At 43.4% G+C, this 14,946-nt stretch overlaps 1 protein-coding gene across 6 annotated transcripts in view; it reads left to right on the top strand.

Moving 5' to 3' along the window:
* The window catches only part of LOC137428972 (ephrin type-B receptor 2), a 252,354-nt gene extending 241,384 nt beyond the window's left edge, over nucleotides 1–10,970 (top strand). For 4 of the 6 annotated variants that reach the window (XM_078780888.1, XM_068118902.2, XM_068118905.2 and 1 more), the window contains 3 exons: nucleotides 31–224; nucleotides 6,533–6,688; nucleotides 8,719–10,970. In XM_078780888.1, the coding sequence (XP_078637014.1) occupies nucleotides 31–224; nucleotides 6,533–6,688; nucleotides 8,719–8,827 (459 nt within the window). In that variant the 3' untranslated portion in view covers nucleotides 8,828–10,970. Of the gene's footprint in view, nucleotides 1–30; nucleotides 225–6,532; nucleotides 6,733–8,718 lie in introns of all 6 variants that reach the window. The other 2 variants (XM_078780887.1, XM_068118903.2) reach the window with 1 other exon arrangement.
* Nucleotides 10,971–14,946: the final 3,976 nt, after the last annotated feature.

The following is a 14,946-nucleotide window of genomic DNA, read 5'->3' as shown; positions in this document are numbered from 1 at the left end:
TGAATTTTTTTGTATTTTTATTTTCTTTAGGTGATCAGTGCTGTGGAGCAGGACTACCGGCTCCCAGCACCTATGGACTGTCCTGCGGCCTTGCATCAGCTTATGCTCGACTGCTGGCAAAAAAGTCGCGGTGACCGTCCAAAATTCGGTCTAATTGTGGCCCAGTTGGACAAGTTGATTCGCAACCCAGCAAGCCTAAAAGCTGTGAGCGGGGTCAATGCTGCGTGAGTTTCTTCCCCCCTCTACCTCCTTTATTTACGAAAATGGGAATGGGCAGCTAACCAAGATGAGGCTTCTGGTGTACATACAGGCTTTAAATGTGTCTCTGAGGCCTAGTCCACTATTCTGAGTTTGGCCTCTAACCAAATGCTGGACACAAAGTATGTTTGACAAAATGTTATCGGTTAATATGTTATGACTGTTCGAAGTTTTGGGCTACTTTATGCAAGCAATGGTTGGTTGCCCAAGCAGCATGATGTCATCGCTTCCCCAAATGTTTTTCTCTTTCGGTTGTCTGTGTCATCAGCTTTATTAGCTTACACAGCACGCAGCCTCATCACACGCCAGATATTTGGGGATTCTTAGAAGCTCTTACATCACTGCCATCACAACTATGATTGCAATTTGTAAGGCAATGCAACAAAAACTGCTTTCAGCATACATCATTATTGAAGGATTTTTTTTTTTAAGTACTCAGGCCTTCAGCCGATGTTGTGTCGAGTAAACTGACATCACTAAAACTGGATAAAGTTGCACGTGGAGGATTAGTGTGACTGTCTGAAAGATAAATGTTCACTGGTCTTTTCTTACAGATCCGTATAGTACTTTACGTATAGTACGTATGGTATAGTAGTTTACGTAACTCGCAGCCCATGGTGTTACAGACCAGGAGTGGCATCCAAAGGGCAATGCCCTCTATTATGAGAAAGCTGCAGTGCAGTCAAGCACTGTGGTGATTCATGAAACTATATGTCCTGAAATCTGATGCCGTTTGAGTTTCTCTCCAAATCAGTGGAAAACGTGGGGGTGGAAATTCAAAGCTGCAACCAAAATGTATTACCCGTTTGATGCAAAGCTTGCTTTGGCCAAATTACCCGCTTTCTCCATGCCCCGAGCGTTGCTGCAGCGGAGAGAAGAGAAGTAGGACATATCAAGCTGCCTAAGTAAATAATGAAGGCCCGACATGAAAAGCCTGCCAACCAGAGGAAATAAATGTTACCCGATCATGCTCCATTGAGTATTTGCATCTTTGTGAATAGTAGGTCAGCATAATAAGAAATTTGCACGCAATGTTCAGCACCTTGCGATGAACTTCTGTATGCCACTGCAGGCACAGTCTCACGCTGTGGCCTCCACATTCGCCCTGGCATTTGTTTATGCAGCACAAAGTAATTGGAGATGTGCTGCAAGTATTCTGGAGACAATCGCCATCTTGACTACAGCTCTTTGTCCTTTACTTCACCACCATTTTTAGGGAATCATCTCCATTCCATTCCTCCCATTTCCACACTTTATATCACCAAAATATCAGGATCTCCCGGTCTTAGATGTTTCTATCTCATATCAGGAGGCCTCCCAGTGGATTAGGGGGCTCACAAGAGGAGTTTCCCCAAATCAGCAGAGGTCTGAACTACAATCTCAAGAGATGACTATCAGTCTGTGTGGGGCTATTTATTGGTAATATAGTGAATGCTAGATCAAGACATCTGTCCACCATGACGCAGCCCCCATTGATAATGCCACTCTCTAATGCCCTATCTGTGGTCACCATTGCAGAGCTCAACTTTGGTTTAATGAGCCACATGCGACAATGTAGAAACCTCAACCCAACCTGAAGCTTGTACCAATGCAGGACAAATGGACCACAAGTATGTGGGAATTATAAACAAAAAAAAAGATGAACCGCCTTTAGAGGCTATTTTTCTCCACAGAGCAGGGGTTGGCCTTTTTTTGGGCAACGTGGTCCCCTTTTTGAAGCAATGTTTTGCTGCTGGGTGCCCTTCCTGCCGACAACTCTGTTAGTCACCTCTTGCAACACACAGGGAATTACCAGTGAACTGGTGCTCAATTTGCCGACCTTGGAAGGATGGTCAGGCTGAGCCAACCCCCCTGGCGTTAATTCAGCGATCGACGGGGATTCAAACCCAGGATCCGACGATCCCAAGCCTGCACCCTAACCGCTAAGCCAACTCCAGGCTTGTGGGAATAATAAACAATGAAAGGAAAGCAGAAACCTTCTCGTCAACACAGGCAGCAATACATCAGCAGTCATCTTAAAATGATAGTTTGTTCTTGTTTTTCTTGAGCATCAAGAAAGCTCTTCTGGAAGATGCAGCTACAGCTAGGATTCCAAAGGGATGCCTTAAGGCATAATTGCAGCTGAGCCCTGAGTTTGCCTCCTGTTAATGGGACAAGCTGAGAAACCTCACGGTAAGCTTCTTTTTTTAAAACTTGAGTTGCACAAGACTCATGCACTCGAGAGGGAAGCCGGTGAATACTTGTCATTTTGTTGTTGTTCTTGCGTGCCTTCTTGGCATGTAAACACTGGCAGTGGGTGTAGGTAATTGTGTTGTGCTGGCAGATTGCTATGTCACCGTTGTTACCGTGTAAACTTATCAACCATGAACGAGCGCGGTTTCGCTGCCATGCTGATATTTAATGAACAGGTATTTAGGTTAATTGTAGGGAGATTGTTATTTATCTTGTCAAAATGTAATATTGAGGGAAGTTAGCATGACTGCCCACACACGTTTCTCTTCACGCAATGGGTCGTGCGCTGGATAGCCGAGTTGTTCTATCGTTTGACAACAAAAACTGAAAGTGAATCTCTTGATCTATATTAATTTGTGTATTCCCTACCAGTGGCCCTGTCTTCAATATAATTGTAGCAAAAGTTAATATTTTTTATTTTTATGTTGAACGCTCCAGTCATGCACTATATATAGTCCTCATCGAGGCCAGGCCTTAAATAAAAGAGAAGAAAAGTGTATGATGAAAATTGTATGGTGTTTTTTAGTGAGAAAGAGAGGTTGAAGCTGACCCGGTAGTTATAGTTTGAGTGAGACAGGAAGTAAGACCAGCAATCCTGATACAAAGAGTGTAAGATGGTTCCGGGCACCACTTTACCGCTCCTCAGTCCGAACGGTAGTATGACCCTGAGTGGTTGCTCTCTACAACCTACTACCTACAAGAGATATCTTGTTACCCTGCGCTCATGAAGCGAAAAGTGGGGTTAAGCATTCAGTTGCATACGTGTGCCGTGTGCCGTACGTATCTGCATTTTAAAAATTCTTTTTCTCGGCAACCGTTGGTCCGATTGACACGAAATTTTTCCATAGAAGCGCCTCTCTGTAGAATTTTTTTTCATAATTATGACGTCATATGTCACGTGGTACGGACGCCATCTTGGAAAAACGTTACACCCCTATATCTCCCAAACCGCTCAATGCAAAAAAATTGAATCATGGCTCATTGTTAAGTACTCACCATGGGGAATAAGATATGTTGATGGTGATGTCATCGGTGCCTTAATTATGACGTCATAATTCGACAGAGACAACGCTTAGTCTGATCAGTATGAATGAAACAAAAGTTCCTCTGCAACTGTTAGATCGATGTACACGAAATTTTCAGAATATGTGCAGCGGCTCCTGTATAATTTTTGGCTGATAACTATAACGTCATAGGTCACGTGGTACAAACGCCATCTTGGAAAAAATCGAAAAAAGTTGCACCTCTATATCTCCAAAACCGCTTCATGGAAAAAATTTCAACATGGCTCATTGTCAAGTACTCCCCTTGGGAAATAAGATATGTTCATGATGATGTCATCGGTGCCTTTGTTACGACGTCATAATTCTACAAGTACAACACGTATCCGATCATTGGGAATTTTTTTTCTCAGCAACTTTTGGTCTGATGGGTACGAAATTTTCACCATAGGAGCGCCTCCTCATGTAGAATTTTTAATGATAATCATGACGTCATAGGTCATGTGGTACAGGCGCCATCTTGGAAACACCAAAAAATGTTGCACCTCTATCTCCAAAACCGCTGCATGGAAAAAATTGAAACATGGCTCATTGTAAAGAACTCCATATGGGGAATAGGTGTTGTTAATGATGAAGTCATTGGTGCCATAATTATGACGTCATAATTCGACAGGAACAATGCTTAGACTGCTCAGTTTGAAATGTATTGGGCGTGATCTATGCAATAATTAAACGAGCGTTACGCCTAGGCACCCAATCGGGGAAGTGATGTGAGTTGACAAAGTGGAAGACGCAGAAAACATGCTATGATATGATATTTCGCTCACAAGGTTCAGACATACATGGCGGTGGCCATCTTGGATTTTGACGTGGCGACCCAATTTCCAATAGCGTTCTTCCTTATGCGTAGATACACCCACACACCAGATTAGAAGTTAGTAGTTAGTTTATTTTTCAAGATATTTCGCTCCAAGGTTCAGACATATATATGGTGGCGGCCATCTTGTATTTTGACGTGGCGACCCAATTTTCAATGGGGTTCTTCCTTATGCTGAGATACACCCGCACACCAGATTAGAAGTTGGTACTTCGCTTATTTTTTCAAGATATTCCGCTCACAAGGTTCAGACATACATGGCATCAGACATACATGGCGGTGGCCATCTTGGATTTTGACGTGGGTTGCACCCACACACCAAATTCGAATGCGGTCCTTCGCTTACGCACGCATGCATGCATGTACGCATGCACGCACGCACGGACGGACGGACGGACGGAGGGGAAAACCATAGTCCCCCTTTCGCTCCGCGGTGTGACGGGGGACAATTTGAGAATATAAATTTATGATGTCACCGCTCAAGTGGTCTGGCAGCCATATTGGATCAAAGAAAATACGTTGACTGTGGTTCACAACAAGTTGACTGCGCATGGTAAGTATTTCCTATGAATACCATCTAGTTTAGAGATACTGTGATTGTTTTCCCCAAATTGTTTTTACAACTTTATATGTAATTTTTGCTATTTGGAGTTGGAGTAGAGGATGTGGTGGTGGTTGCCTGGAGATAAGTGTGATAGTTCATGAAGACATTCTGTTTTATATAATTAGAGAAATCAATGATAAATGAAGCTATATCATAGCCGGGCCTGAGGGTTTGGGGTATTGCCATTCTGCGTGTATGGGCCTGGACGAGGAAGGCCTATTTTTTTTGTAGCCTTGGCCATGAGATAATAAACATGGGTGCGCCGACTGGTTTCCAGCTGTAAAAATGTCTTGCTTGGAGGGTGTGTGACCGAAGCACTTTGCAGTTTTGTCTCGGGCGATTACATTCAAACATGTCTGTGCGACTACTTGCATTCATTGTTGATGTCATTTTGTTACCTTGATGTCATTTTGTATTGTAGAAATATGTTGTTGTTTTTTTTACTACTTAGTGAATTCTTGTTGATTTTACACTGAACAATGTGCCCGATAATACTGAGACGTTTCAAGGCAGTTTTACCAGGCAAATTGCGATGTCATGGGAGGGGCAGCTGCAAAGGAGAAGGGAGGACCGGCCAGGTGGCTTCCGTTTGCAATCTGGGCATGTGGTGGCATGCCGGCCTGGCTGCTGCCATTGCTGTTCTTGGAGGCGAGCCATAGGCTTGGATGCCCAGGCTCGTCTCATCAGAACCTTCGCTGCTACTCAGGAACCACATGCCAGGCACAACTGCTGCATGTCATTGCTATAATGGAGTCTCTTATGTCACGTCTCCCATTAAGATGTTCAGAACATCCTGGCAATAAAACGGATCTTACTGAAAATAATAGACTCAAGAGCACAACACACGCACCACATTTTCATGATACCAAGCAGGTGCAGTCACAACCCATGATGGAATAGGAACCTGTCATTAGAGAGAGAGAGAGAGAGAGTTTTAAACCTATGATGCAGGTAAAATGCAGAGGTCATTTCAAAAACTCGTGGGTTTTATGATCCTCGGCCAGGTATGATTATTTTATGCCATTTTAACTCCGGTGTCAAACTTTTTAGTCCACACAATGTTCCACAACATGAGAACCTCACCTTTTCGTTTTGTAGCCGTCTCCTCCGCTGTTCTACTCTTTTCGTTTGAGTCTGGTGATCGAAGCCAGATTTGGATAATAAGGCAAAATCACAAAAGAAAAAAAAAGTTGAGGTTTCTGGTCCTGGTTGCTCAAATACTGCTTTAACTTACAAGGCCTACATCTATTGCATTTGCCTTACAATATCATGAAATGTATCATGTTGCATAATGCATATTTATTTTGAAAGGAAAAAAAGGGAGGACAAAGTATTACGCGAATTTACAGGAAGGCCTGACACAAAGCAGACATTTGATTTACGTGTGATAAAATAAAATTTTTACATCTTACTTCGCTGGAATCATCGTTGGATAAGCATTTTCTTCAAACGTAAACAACCTCACTTTCATGAAATATGTTTTTTTTTTATGTGGCCATTTTCATCGATACAAACAATCACCACATTTGCTTGACTAAACCCATTAATATTCCCCTACAGAGATGCGCAGCAGCTTCTGGACCGTACTGCTCCGGACTTCACATCATTCGGCTCCGTGGAAGACTGGCTTGATGCCATCAAGATGGGTCGATACAAAGAAAACTTTGCAAACGCCGGCTTCGCGTCGTTCGACCTGGTTGCTCGCATGACGGCCGAGTGAGTGAGCCACACTCACTGGCCTCGCGTTCCTTCCTGCACAGGTTGCTTCATGGACTCGCTTTCTCTTTCCATAATCGACCATTGGCTGTCGCTTCCATTTCATCACACATCTACCGTTTAGTTGGTGTTTGTAAGTAATTCGGGCTGCTGAAGTACTTGAGCAGATCAGTACTTCACGAGTAATGATTTTAAGGTTTACCTCACTCTTTATCAAGTTGCCATCTCAAGAATGGTACTTGCAGGATTTCTATAATTTGGTCTACGGTTATTCATTGATATTCAAGATCCCATTGGACCTTTAATATAGAGAAGCCCCAACTGGCCAGGTGATTTATATTTGCTGGCACAGTTGAGAATAGGGTTGACTAGCTGGCCTCCCTTATTGACATTGGAAATACCCGCTCCCTTTGGGTGCGCTGGATAGTCGTCTCCCCTACCCCTCGTGGGGGTGGGGGGGGGGGGGGGGGGGATTTCATTTCTGCCCATAATTTGACCGTGGGTACTTTCTGACACACATGCAAAATTTGGTACAGATTAGGTCAGCCTGGTTTTTTTCTGTGATTTTCAGATGTACATACATACACATACATATATACACAGTGAATTGCCTTATTTAATACAAGCAAATGTACCCAGCGTTGCTGGGCAACACCGGGTCCCTACACCCACCTCGTCCTCAGCCTCCACCCCCCTCCATCAGAACTCCCACCACACCTCTACCCCACCTCCCCCCACCTTACACCACACCTCCTCCCTCTGAACTCCAACCCCACTCCTTCCCCTCCCTCATCCACCATGTGGAAAATCACTGTGGAAAGGTCATCATGGAAAATCCCCAAGGCATTTTTGAATAAACCGAAACACATGGCGGATTAAGACCCCTGTGAGCGAGAGCGCTCTGACCAAGGATAAGCCTGTTTTTTGTGTTTTCATGATGAGATGAGGCAATTATCTTCAAAAGTGGTGTTTTAATTTACTCAAACACCCAGTTTTTATTCATGCACTCCTGCGGAGTTCCCTCAGTACGCGTGCAAAGATTGGCGTCACTAGGTTTCATGGTTTCAGAGTTATGGAGGAGACACACACACACACACATACTGGCACACTGACATTTATTATTATTATAGACTAGCAGCCGTACCTGCCCTATGGGCGGGGCTTCAATTGGGAGGCCCAAATGAAAAGGCAAAATATCAGAAATTGAAGGCTTTTTTTATTTTAAACGATTTATATAAACATCCGTTAAATCATATCACACACAAATCATCAAAATCTAAACAGTATTTGTAGAATTTCAATAAAAGCCACATCACTGTTCATATCGGTAAATATTATTCCATCGTGTTTGGAAAAACTGGAAAATTTGAAATTGGAAAAATTGGGAAAACAATATTGCCTATTTTACACCAGGGGGTCCCTGGATTACCCACCCAAAATTTCGTTGCGATCGGTTCAGCCGTTTTTGCGGTACCTGGGAAAAGACGGACGGACAGACAGACGGACAGACATTTGGTGAATTATAGTAAGATAGGGGGATTCTGGTACTTAACCACCTTTCTTGTGCTTTAAATGGAAGATGATATTTCATTTCTCTTTTTGAGTCCTTCTGCAGTCACACCTTTTACAGTTCAACACACTTTTTTTTACCGTTCAACATCCCTGAACACATGAAACGATACCATTTATTCCTCAAACATTACCATTTAACTTACTTTGCACTGCTATGGTGAATATCTCACAATTTCAGTTCTTTCCACTGCTTATGAATACACTTCTGATATTGCACACCAAATGTAATGATGTGATCCTTGAATTACGATTACAACTTTCCCACATAAGATGGAGAAAGGTTTGTATGGATCGAGGGTTGGAATAGCAAAACAGAGGAATAAAGCGGGAGGAAGGTGAAATGCCGCATTTGAATTCCTTGTGACAGTTCAATTAACCCTCTGTAAACCAAATGTGAATGTCACCTATTGTCTGTTTCCAGAGGTGCCTGTACTGATGTTTTCTATTGTCCCTTGCAGAGACATCCTCAGAATAGGAGTGACCTTGGCTGGCCACCAAAAGAAGATTTTGAACAGCATCCAGATCATGCGGGCCCAGATGAACCAAATTCAGGCGGTTCAGGTTTGATGTATACCACGCTAGGCAGCGAACAAAGAAGTGGGCCCAACGTCCCTGGAAAAGAACCACAAAAAAAATAATCGGTGACTTGCAGCACACCACTCAAAAGAGACCATGACATTGCATTGTGCAAAAGGCCATTGCTGAGATAACATTTGGTGCAGGGTTTGAAGACCATGATGAAAAATAAATAACAACTTGTTGTGTTTTTTCTCACTTGGACATTATTTTGATGCTGTGATAGATTCATGCGATTGAGCGGGTGTTGAGGACATTTTTTGTTTCTGTTAATTTATCGATAATTTTGACTTTCTTTGTCGTTACTCTTCAGCATTTAGTGCCAGAGCCTTCAGGATTGCATTTCACAATGACTCTTCCGGAGTACGGACTGATAAAATGTTGCAGCCCGGAAATTTCACTTGGCCCCCTCATTTTCTTTCATTCAGCACTTGGACGATGAATTGTTTTTGTTAAATAAGGACAACACTCTTTTTCATTGCTCTCGGTGGATTCCAACATGGCAACGGTAAAAACTGCTCCGAATGTCCCACGACTCGAATACCAAAACGTATTGTGCACACTTTTCGCACATATTTCTTTTTTGTGAGTGATAGGCAATATTTTATGAATTGAGGCCTAGCAAGTTGAATCTTTGCCAAACTTTGACCGACATTTTGTCCTTTTGGGCATAGTAGCAACAAGAGGTGGCACTTTCTCTTTCCGTTACTGTCAGCCCATGCCAGTATTTCCCGTTACTCCCATAATTGGCTGAAGTTTCTCGTCTTTGGAGACTTCAAGCATGTCATGTAGAGGCCTATTTTATAGTACTATTGTCGTGTTTACACGTGACTCTGCAAGGTACGGCATTTCAATGATTCATGCCATGTCAGGACCTCTTTTGTTTTTGAAGAACTATACTGTAACATTTCTACAGCTTATGAGTAAATTTGCAGTCGTTTCTTTGAAGGTGGCCGTGCAAATAGTGACATCTTTAGCTTGTGTATTTGACAACTTGGGCTGGCACTTAGAGCATTTGTGAATAGATCAAAATGCAGGAAGTAAACCGTGCAAGTATTTTTGTGTGCAAATATGGGGTTGCTATTCTTATTGCTTCAGTTTTTTTGGCGAACATGGTACATCAAGTTAGGTCGTAACTCGTTTCACTTTTGATATTCTGAATGCGTTGTTTTCATTTCGGTGTTTGACTTGCTTGTTGCCCTGTCGATTTTCTTCTTGCATCAAATTGGCTGCTTTGAGCTCTCAAACCCAGTTGCTCCAGGTGCTGCTGAGATTAGTGGCAAGCTTGCCATGCAGCATTGACGTTGCTGGTATAAACTCCAGGATCATGATGGATTGCGCATTTCAAGGCCAACTATGTTCCTATAGTGATGATTCCACGTAACGTGGCGTCTCAAATCTATGTCATGCACTTCATCGCAATTACTCTCCAATCAATTACATGAAGACTCTTGATTTATTTATTTATTTTTCAAACTTTTCACCTACCTTCCATTCCATCCACTTTCAGGTTGTTTTTTTTCATCGTTCTAATATCCCACTTGCATCACCAGTTTACATTTCCTCTTTCCATACATTTTTGGTATTCCCATTGCAAACAATGAATTATCTTATTCTGCACTGGGATAACTCGTGCATTATCATTTGCTGCTGGTGGTTTGAGGTAATGGAAATTTCAGCAAGCATCTGGAGCTATGAACATTTGGAGCTTTAATTGGGATGTTTGTTTTTTAAGTTGCTCCATTTTGCCTCACATAACACTTGATAAATGCCTTTCGTTCATTTTGTAGATATATCCGGCACCTTTTTTTTTTTTTTTTGTAAGCTTAACTGGTGGTTTCAATATTACTTCAATAAAAAGTGTACATTTTGTATTTTAAATGCTTTCCTTTGGTTATTTTCCTGATGTAAGTACTAGCGAACGGACGTAGCATAGTGTATATAACTAAAGAAGGCAGGGAACGCAACATATGAAATGATTGGAATTTTATTTTGTCTTCCGATCATTTTGCCTGTCTCCATTTGCACACTTTGTTTTAACAATGTTTGAAATTTGTATTTATAAAAGACAAAAGTATTCTTTGAAACTGTAGAGATTTCAAATACATTTTACAAATAAATGTTCTGCAAACAGTCACGTGTCCTTTTTCGATTAGTTATTTTAAAAGTTTGTATGCCTCAGCCGACAAAGTCCCTGGAGGCATTATGTTTTCAGGTTGTCCGTCCGTCCGTCCGTCCCTCCTTCCGTACGTCTGTCCGTCCGTCTGTACAGGCTAAACCTCGCTTTTCTCAGGAACCACATGTCCGATTGAGACGAAACTTTCAGGGTAGGTGTGACCGATGCAGAATGTTTTTATGATAATTGTGATGTCATAGGACACGTGGTATGGCAGCCATCTTGGATTAAACGCAAATTTAAAAAATATTTCTCGGAAAGTGCTGAATGGAAAAATTTGAAACCACACATTGTCAAGTACTCCCAATGGGGAACAAAAGCATGATAATGATGACATCTTAGCTCTTTCACGAGCCTCGATTCAGTATACAAAAAAAAAAGAAGAAAAAAAAAAAGTGGTATACCAGCCAAAAATGTTTTAATCGAATTCCTTATCCTAAAAATATGAAATTGCATGCACATGATCTATGACCCATTTGTATTGAAATATTAAATTGATGACATCATAGGTCACATGGTTTGGCAGCCATATTGGATTAAAGGAAAATATTAAATAATTATATCTCTGAAACCGCTCACTCTATTGATGTGAAATTTTACAAATATCATCTAACAGCACTGTTGCATATAGTTTGAAAATAATGATGTCATAGCTCACGTGGTTTGGCAGCCATCTTGGATCGAAAAACGAACCTTATCCAATCAACACGAAACTTCACAAACGTGATCCCCTACCCATACATATGCAGAGTGATGGCATCTCCTTGTTGTGGGACTATGCGGAGGCATATTGGTGACAGAGTCACATTGTTCTAGTTTTTGTATTGTTTTAATACATTTTTCCATGAAGCTACTAATGTTTATTTTTTTTTTTTTTTTTTTTTAATACACAGGATCGAGGTTCGTGAAAGAGCTAACATTAATCACACAAAAAAAAAACCGACACATAAAACATATAATAACGGGAGTGGTAGACAAGATGGGGAGAGAGAGGGAAGCACACAAGTACAACATTTGAGAGCAGGGACATTGGGAGATCTGTGGGAGGGAGAGGACTTTGGGGGAGGCAGGGGAAGGGGGGGGGGGTGGTATTTTGAGTCTGGCCTGTGCGATAGGATGGCAAGAAGAAGCCATTACTCAAAAAATCCATTACTCAAAGCCATTATTCCATGTGGCAAAATTACTCCTTAGAAGCCATGTGGCAAAAGGTTTTGTGGTCTGACGAAACCAAGATGGAACTTTTTGACCTCAATGCAAAATGTTACATTTGGCGCAAACACAACCCAGCACATCACCCAACGCAGCACCAGCCCTACTGTGAAGCGTGGTGGTGGCAGCATCATGTTATGGGGATGTTTCCCATCAACAGGGACTGGGGCACTTGCCAGGATAGAAGGGAAAATGGATGGAGCAAAAGACAGACAAATCCTCGATGAATACCTGCTGCCCTCTGCAAGAAAGCTGAAATTGGGACGGAAGCTCACCTTTTAGCATGACAACGACCCAGAGCACACAGCCAAAGCTACACTGAAGTGGCTAAGGAACAAAATGATAAATTACCTTGAGTGGCCCAGTCAGTGCCCCGACCTAAATCCAATCGAATGTGGCATAACTTGAGGATTGCTGTCCATCAATGCTTCCCATGCAACTTGGCTGAGATTGAACAGGTTTTTACAGAGGAATGGGCAAATATTTCCCAATCAAGATGTGCAAAGTTGGGAGAAACCTATTCCAACAGACTTGGAGGTATAATTGCTGTCAAAACGTGCTTCTACCAAGTATTAACCCAGGGGGTGGACACTTATCCAACTAAGATATTCTAGTTTTGTATTTTTAATTAATTTTCTGAAATTTGTAGAATTTGTTTTTCACTTGGAAGTTGTGGGTTACGACATGTAAATAACGGTGGAAAAAGTCTGTTTAATGTAATTTAATTCCAGGTTATAAGGTAACAAAAGGTGAAAGTTTTGAAAGGGGGTGCAGACGACATGCATATACATATGTACTGTATATAGTATGAACTTCCGCTTCCTGTTCGGCCAGCAAGGTAATGTTCTTCCAAGCTCTCCACGTCATCAAACGCAGGAAGGTTCAACTCGACCCTCGTCGGTCTTCCTTTCATCGTCATCAGCTAAACAAGTGAGGAAAGGACAGGACAAGGCTTCCTGAGGCTCGTTTGCACGACGTGCTTGAGGCCTCCTTTCCTGCTTCCTGAGGCTTGTTTGCACGACGTGCTTGCGGCCTCCTTTCCTGCTTCCTGAGGCTTGTTTGCACGACGTGCTTGCGGCCTCCTTTCCTGCTTCCTCAGGCGCGTTTGCACGACGTGCTTGCGGCCTCCTTTCCTGCTTCCTCAGGCTCGTTTGCACGACGTGCTTGAGGCCTCCTTTCCTGCTTCCTGAGGCTTGTTTGCACGACGTGCTTGCGGCCTCCTTTCCTGCTTCCTCAGGCTCGTTTGCACGACGTGCTTGCGGCCTCCTTTCCTGCTTCCTCAGGCTCGTTTGCATGACGTGCTTAAGGCCTCCTTTCCTGCTTCCTCAGGCTCGTTTGCACGACGTGCTTGAGGCCTCCTTTCCTGCTTCCTGAGGATTGTTTGCACGACGTGCTTGCGGCCTCCTTTCCTGCTTCCTGAGGCTCGTTTTCACGACGTGCTTCCTGAGGCTCGTTTGCACGACGTGCTTGCGGCCTCCTTTCCTGCTTCCTCAGGCTCGTTTGCACGACGTGCTTGAGGCCTCCTTTCCTGCTTCCTCAGGCTCGTTTGCACGACGTGCTTGAGGCCTCCTTTCCTGCTTCCTGAGGATTGTTTGCACGACGTGCTTGCGGCCTCCTTTCCTCTTCCTGAGGCTCGTTTTCACGACGTGCTTCCTGAGGCTCGTTTTGCACGACGTGCTTGCGGCCTCCTTTCCTGCTTCCTGATGCTCATTTGCATGACGTGCTTGCGGCCTCCTTTCCTGCTTCCTGAGGCTTGTTTGCACGATGTGCTTGAGGCCTCCTTTCCTTCTCCCTGAGGCTTGTTTGCACGACGTGCTTGAGGCCTCCTTTCCTGCTTCCTGAGGCTCGTTTTGCACGACGTGCTTGCGGCCTCCTTTCCTGCTTCCTGAGGCTCGTTTGCACGACGTGCTTGAGGCCTCCTTTCCTGCTTCCTTAGGCTCGTTTGCACGACGTGCTTGAGGGCTCCGAGTGCTTCTGCTCACTGAGGATCTCACCTTCGAAAGTGTTGCGTTTACATTCTGTACGCTTGGCCATCTTAGCTACTTAACGTGCAGTGTAAACGAACCTTTTCTTTGTTATCAATGGTGATCTCAAGATTGTGGAGGAGCTTGTATGTGTAATGTAGTTGGGAGGACGACTCGGCCATCCTTGTGCTTTTACATGAATTGACTTGGACCGGTGTGTACCCTGGTTAGAATAGGTACAACGTATCCCTGCATGTCGTAAGAGGCAACGAAGAGGGTTGGCGTCAGGAAGGGCATCCGGCCATAAAAACATTGCCTCAAAAAGAGAACCATGACAATTACAACTACATATGAGCAGGGTACAGCCCGAAGTGGAGATCGGTTTCTGAGGTTTGGGACATGGAATGTAGGGACAATGACAGCGAGATCAGGAGAAGTGGTGGAAGTATTGATCAGAAGAAGAGTGGACATATGTTGTGTGCAAGAGACGAGATGGAAGGGAAGTGGTGTGAGAATGGTGAAGGGTAGGCAAGGACAGAAATACAAGTTTGTGTGGCAAGGGTGCCCGGAGGGCGTGAATGGTGTTGGTGTCCTGTTTTCTGAGGAGTTTGTAGACAGTGTGGTGAGTGTGACTAGAGTGAGTGAAAGGTTGATGATGATGAAAATGATGATTGGAAAGCTCTTGGTGAACATCATCTCGGGATATGCTCCGCAGGTTGGTCGGAGCGATGAAGAGAAGGACAAGTTCTGGTGTGCGATAG

This window comes from Myxine glutinosa, chromosome 6 (genome assembly GCF_964187855.1).
Source record: "Myxine glutinosa chromosome 6, kmMyxGlut1.1, whole genome shotgun sequence".
Lineage (NCBI taxonomy): Eukaryota > Metazoa > Chordata > Myxini > Myxiniformes > Myxinidae > Myxine > Myxine glutinosa.
This window is presented reverse-complemented; position numbering and strand designations above follow the sequence as displayed.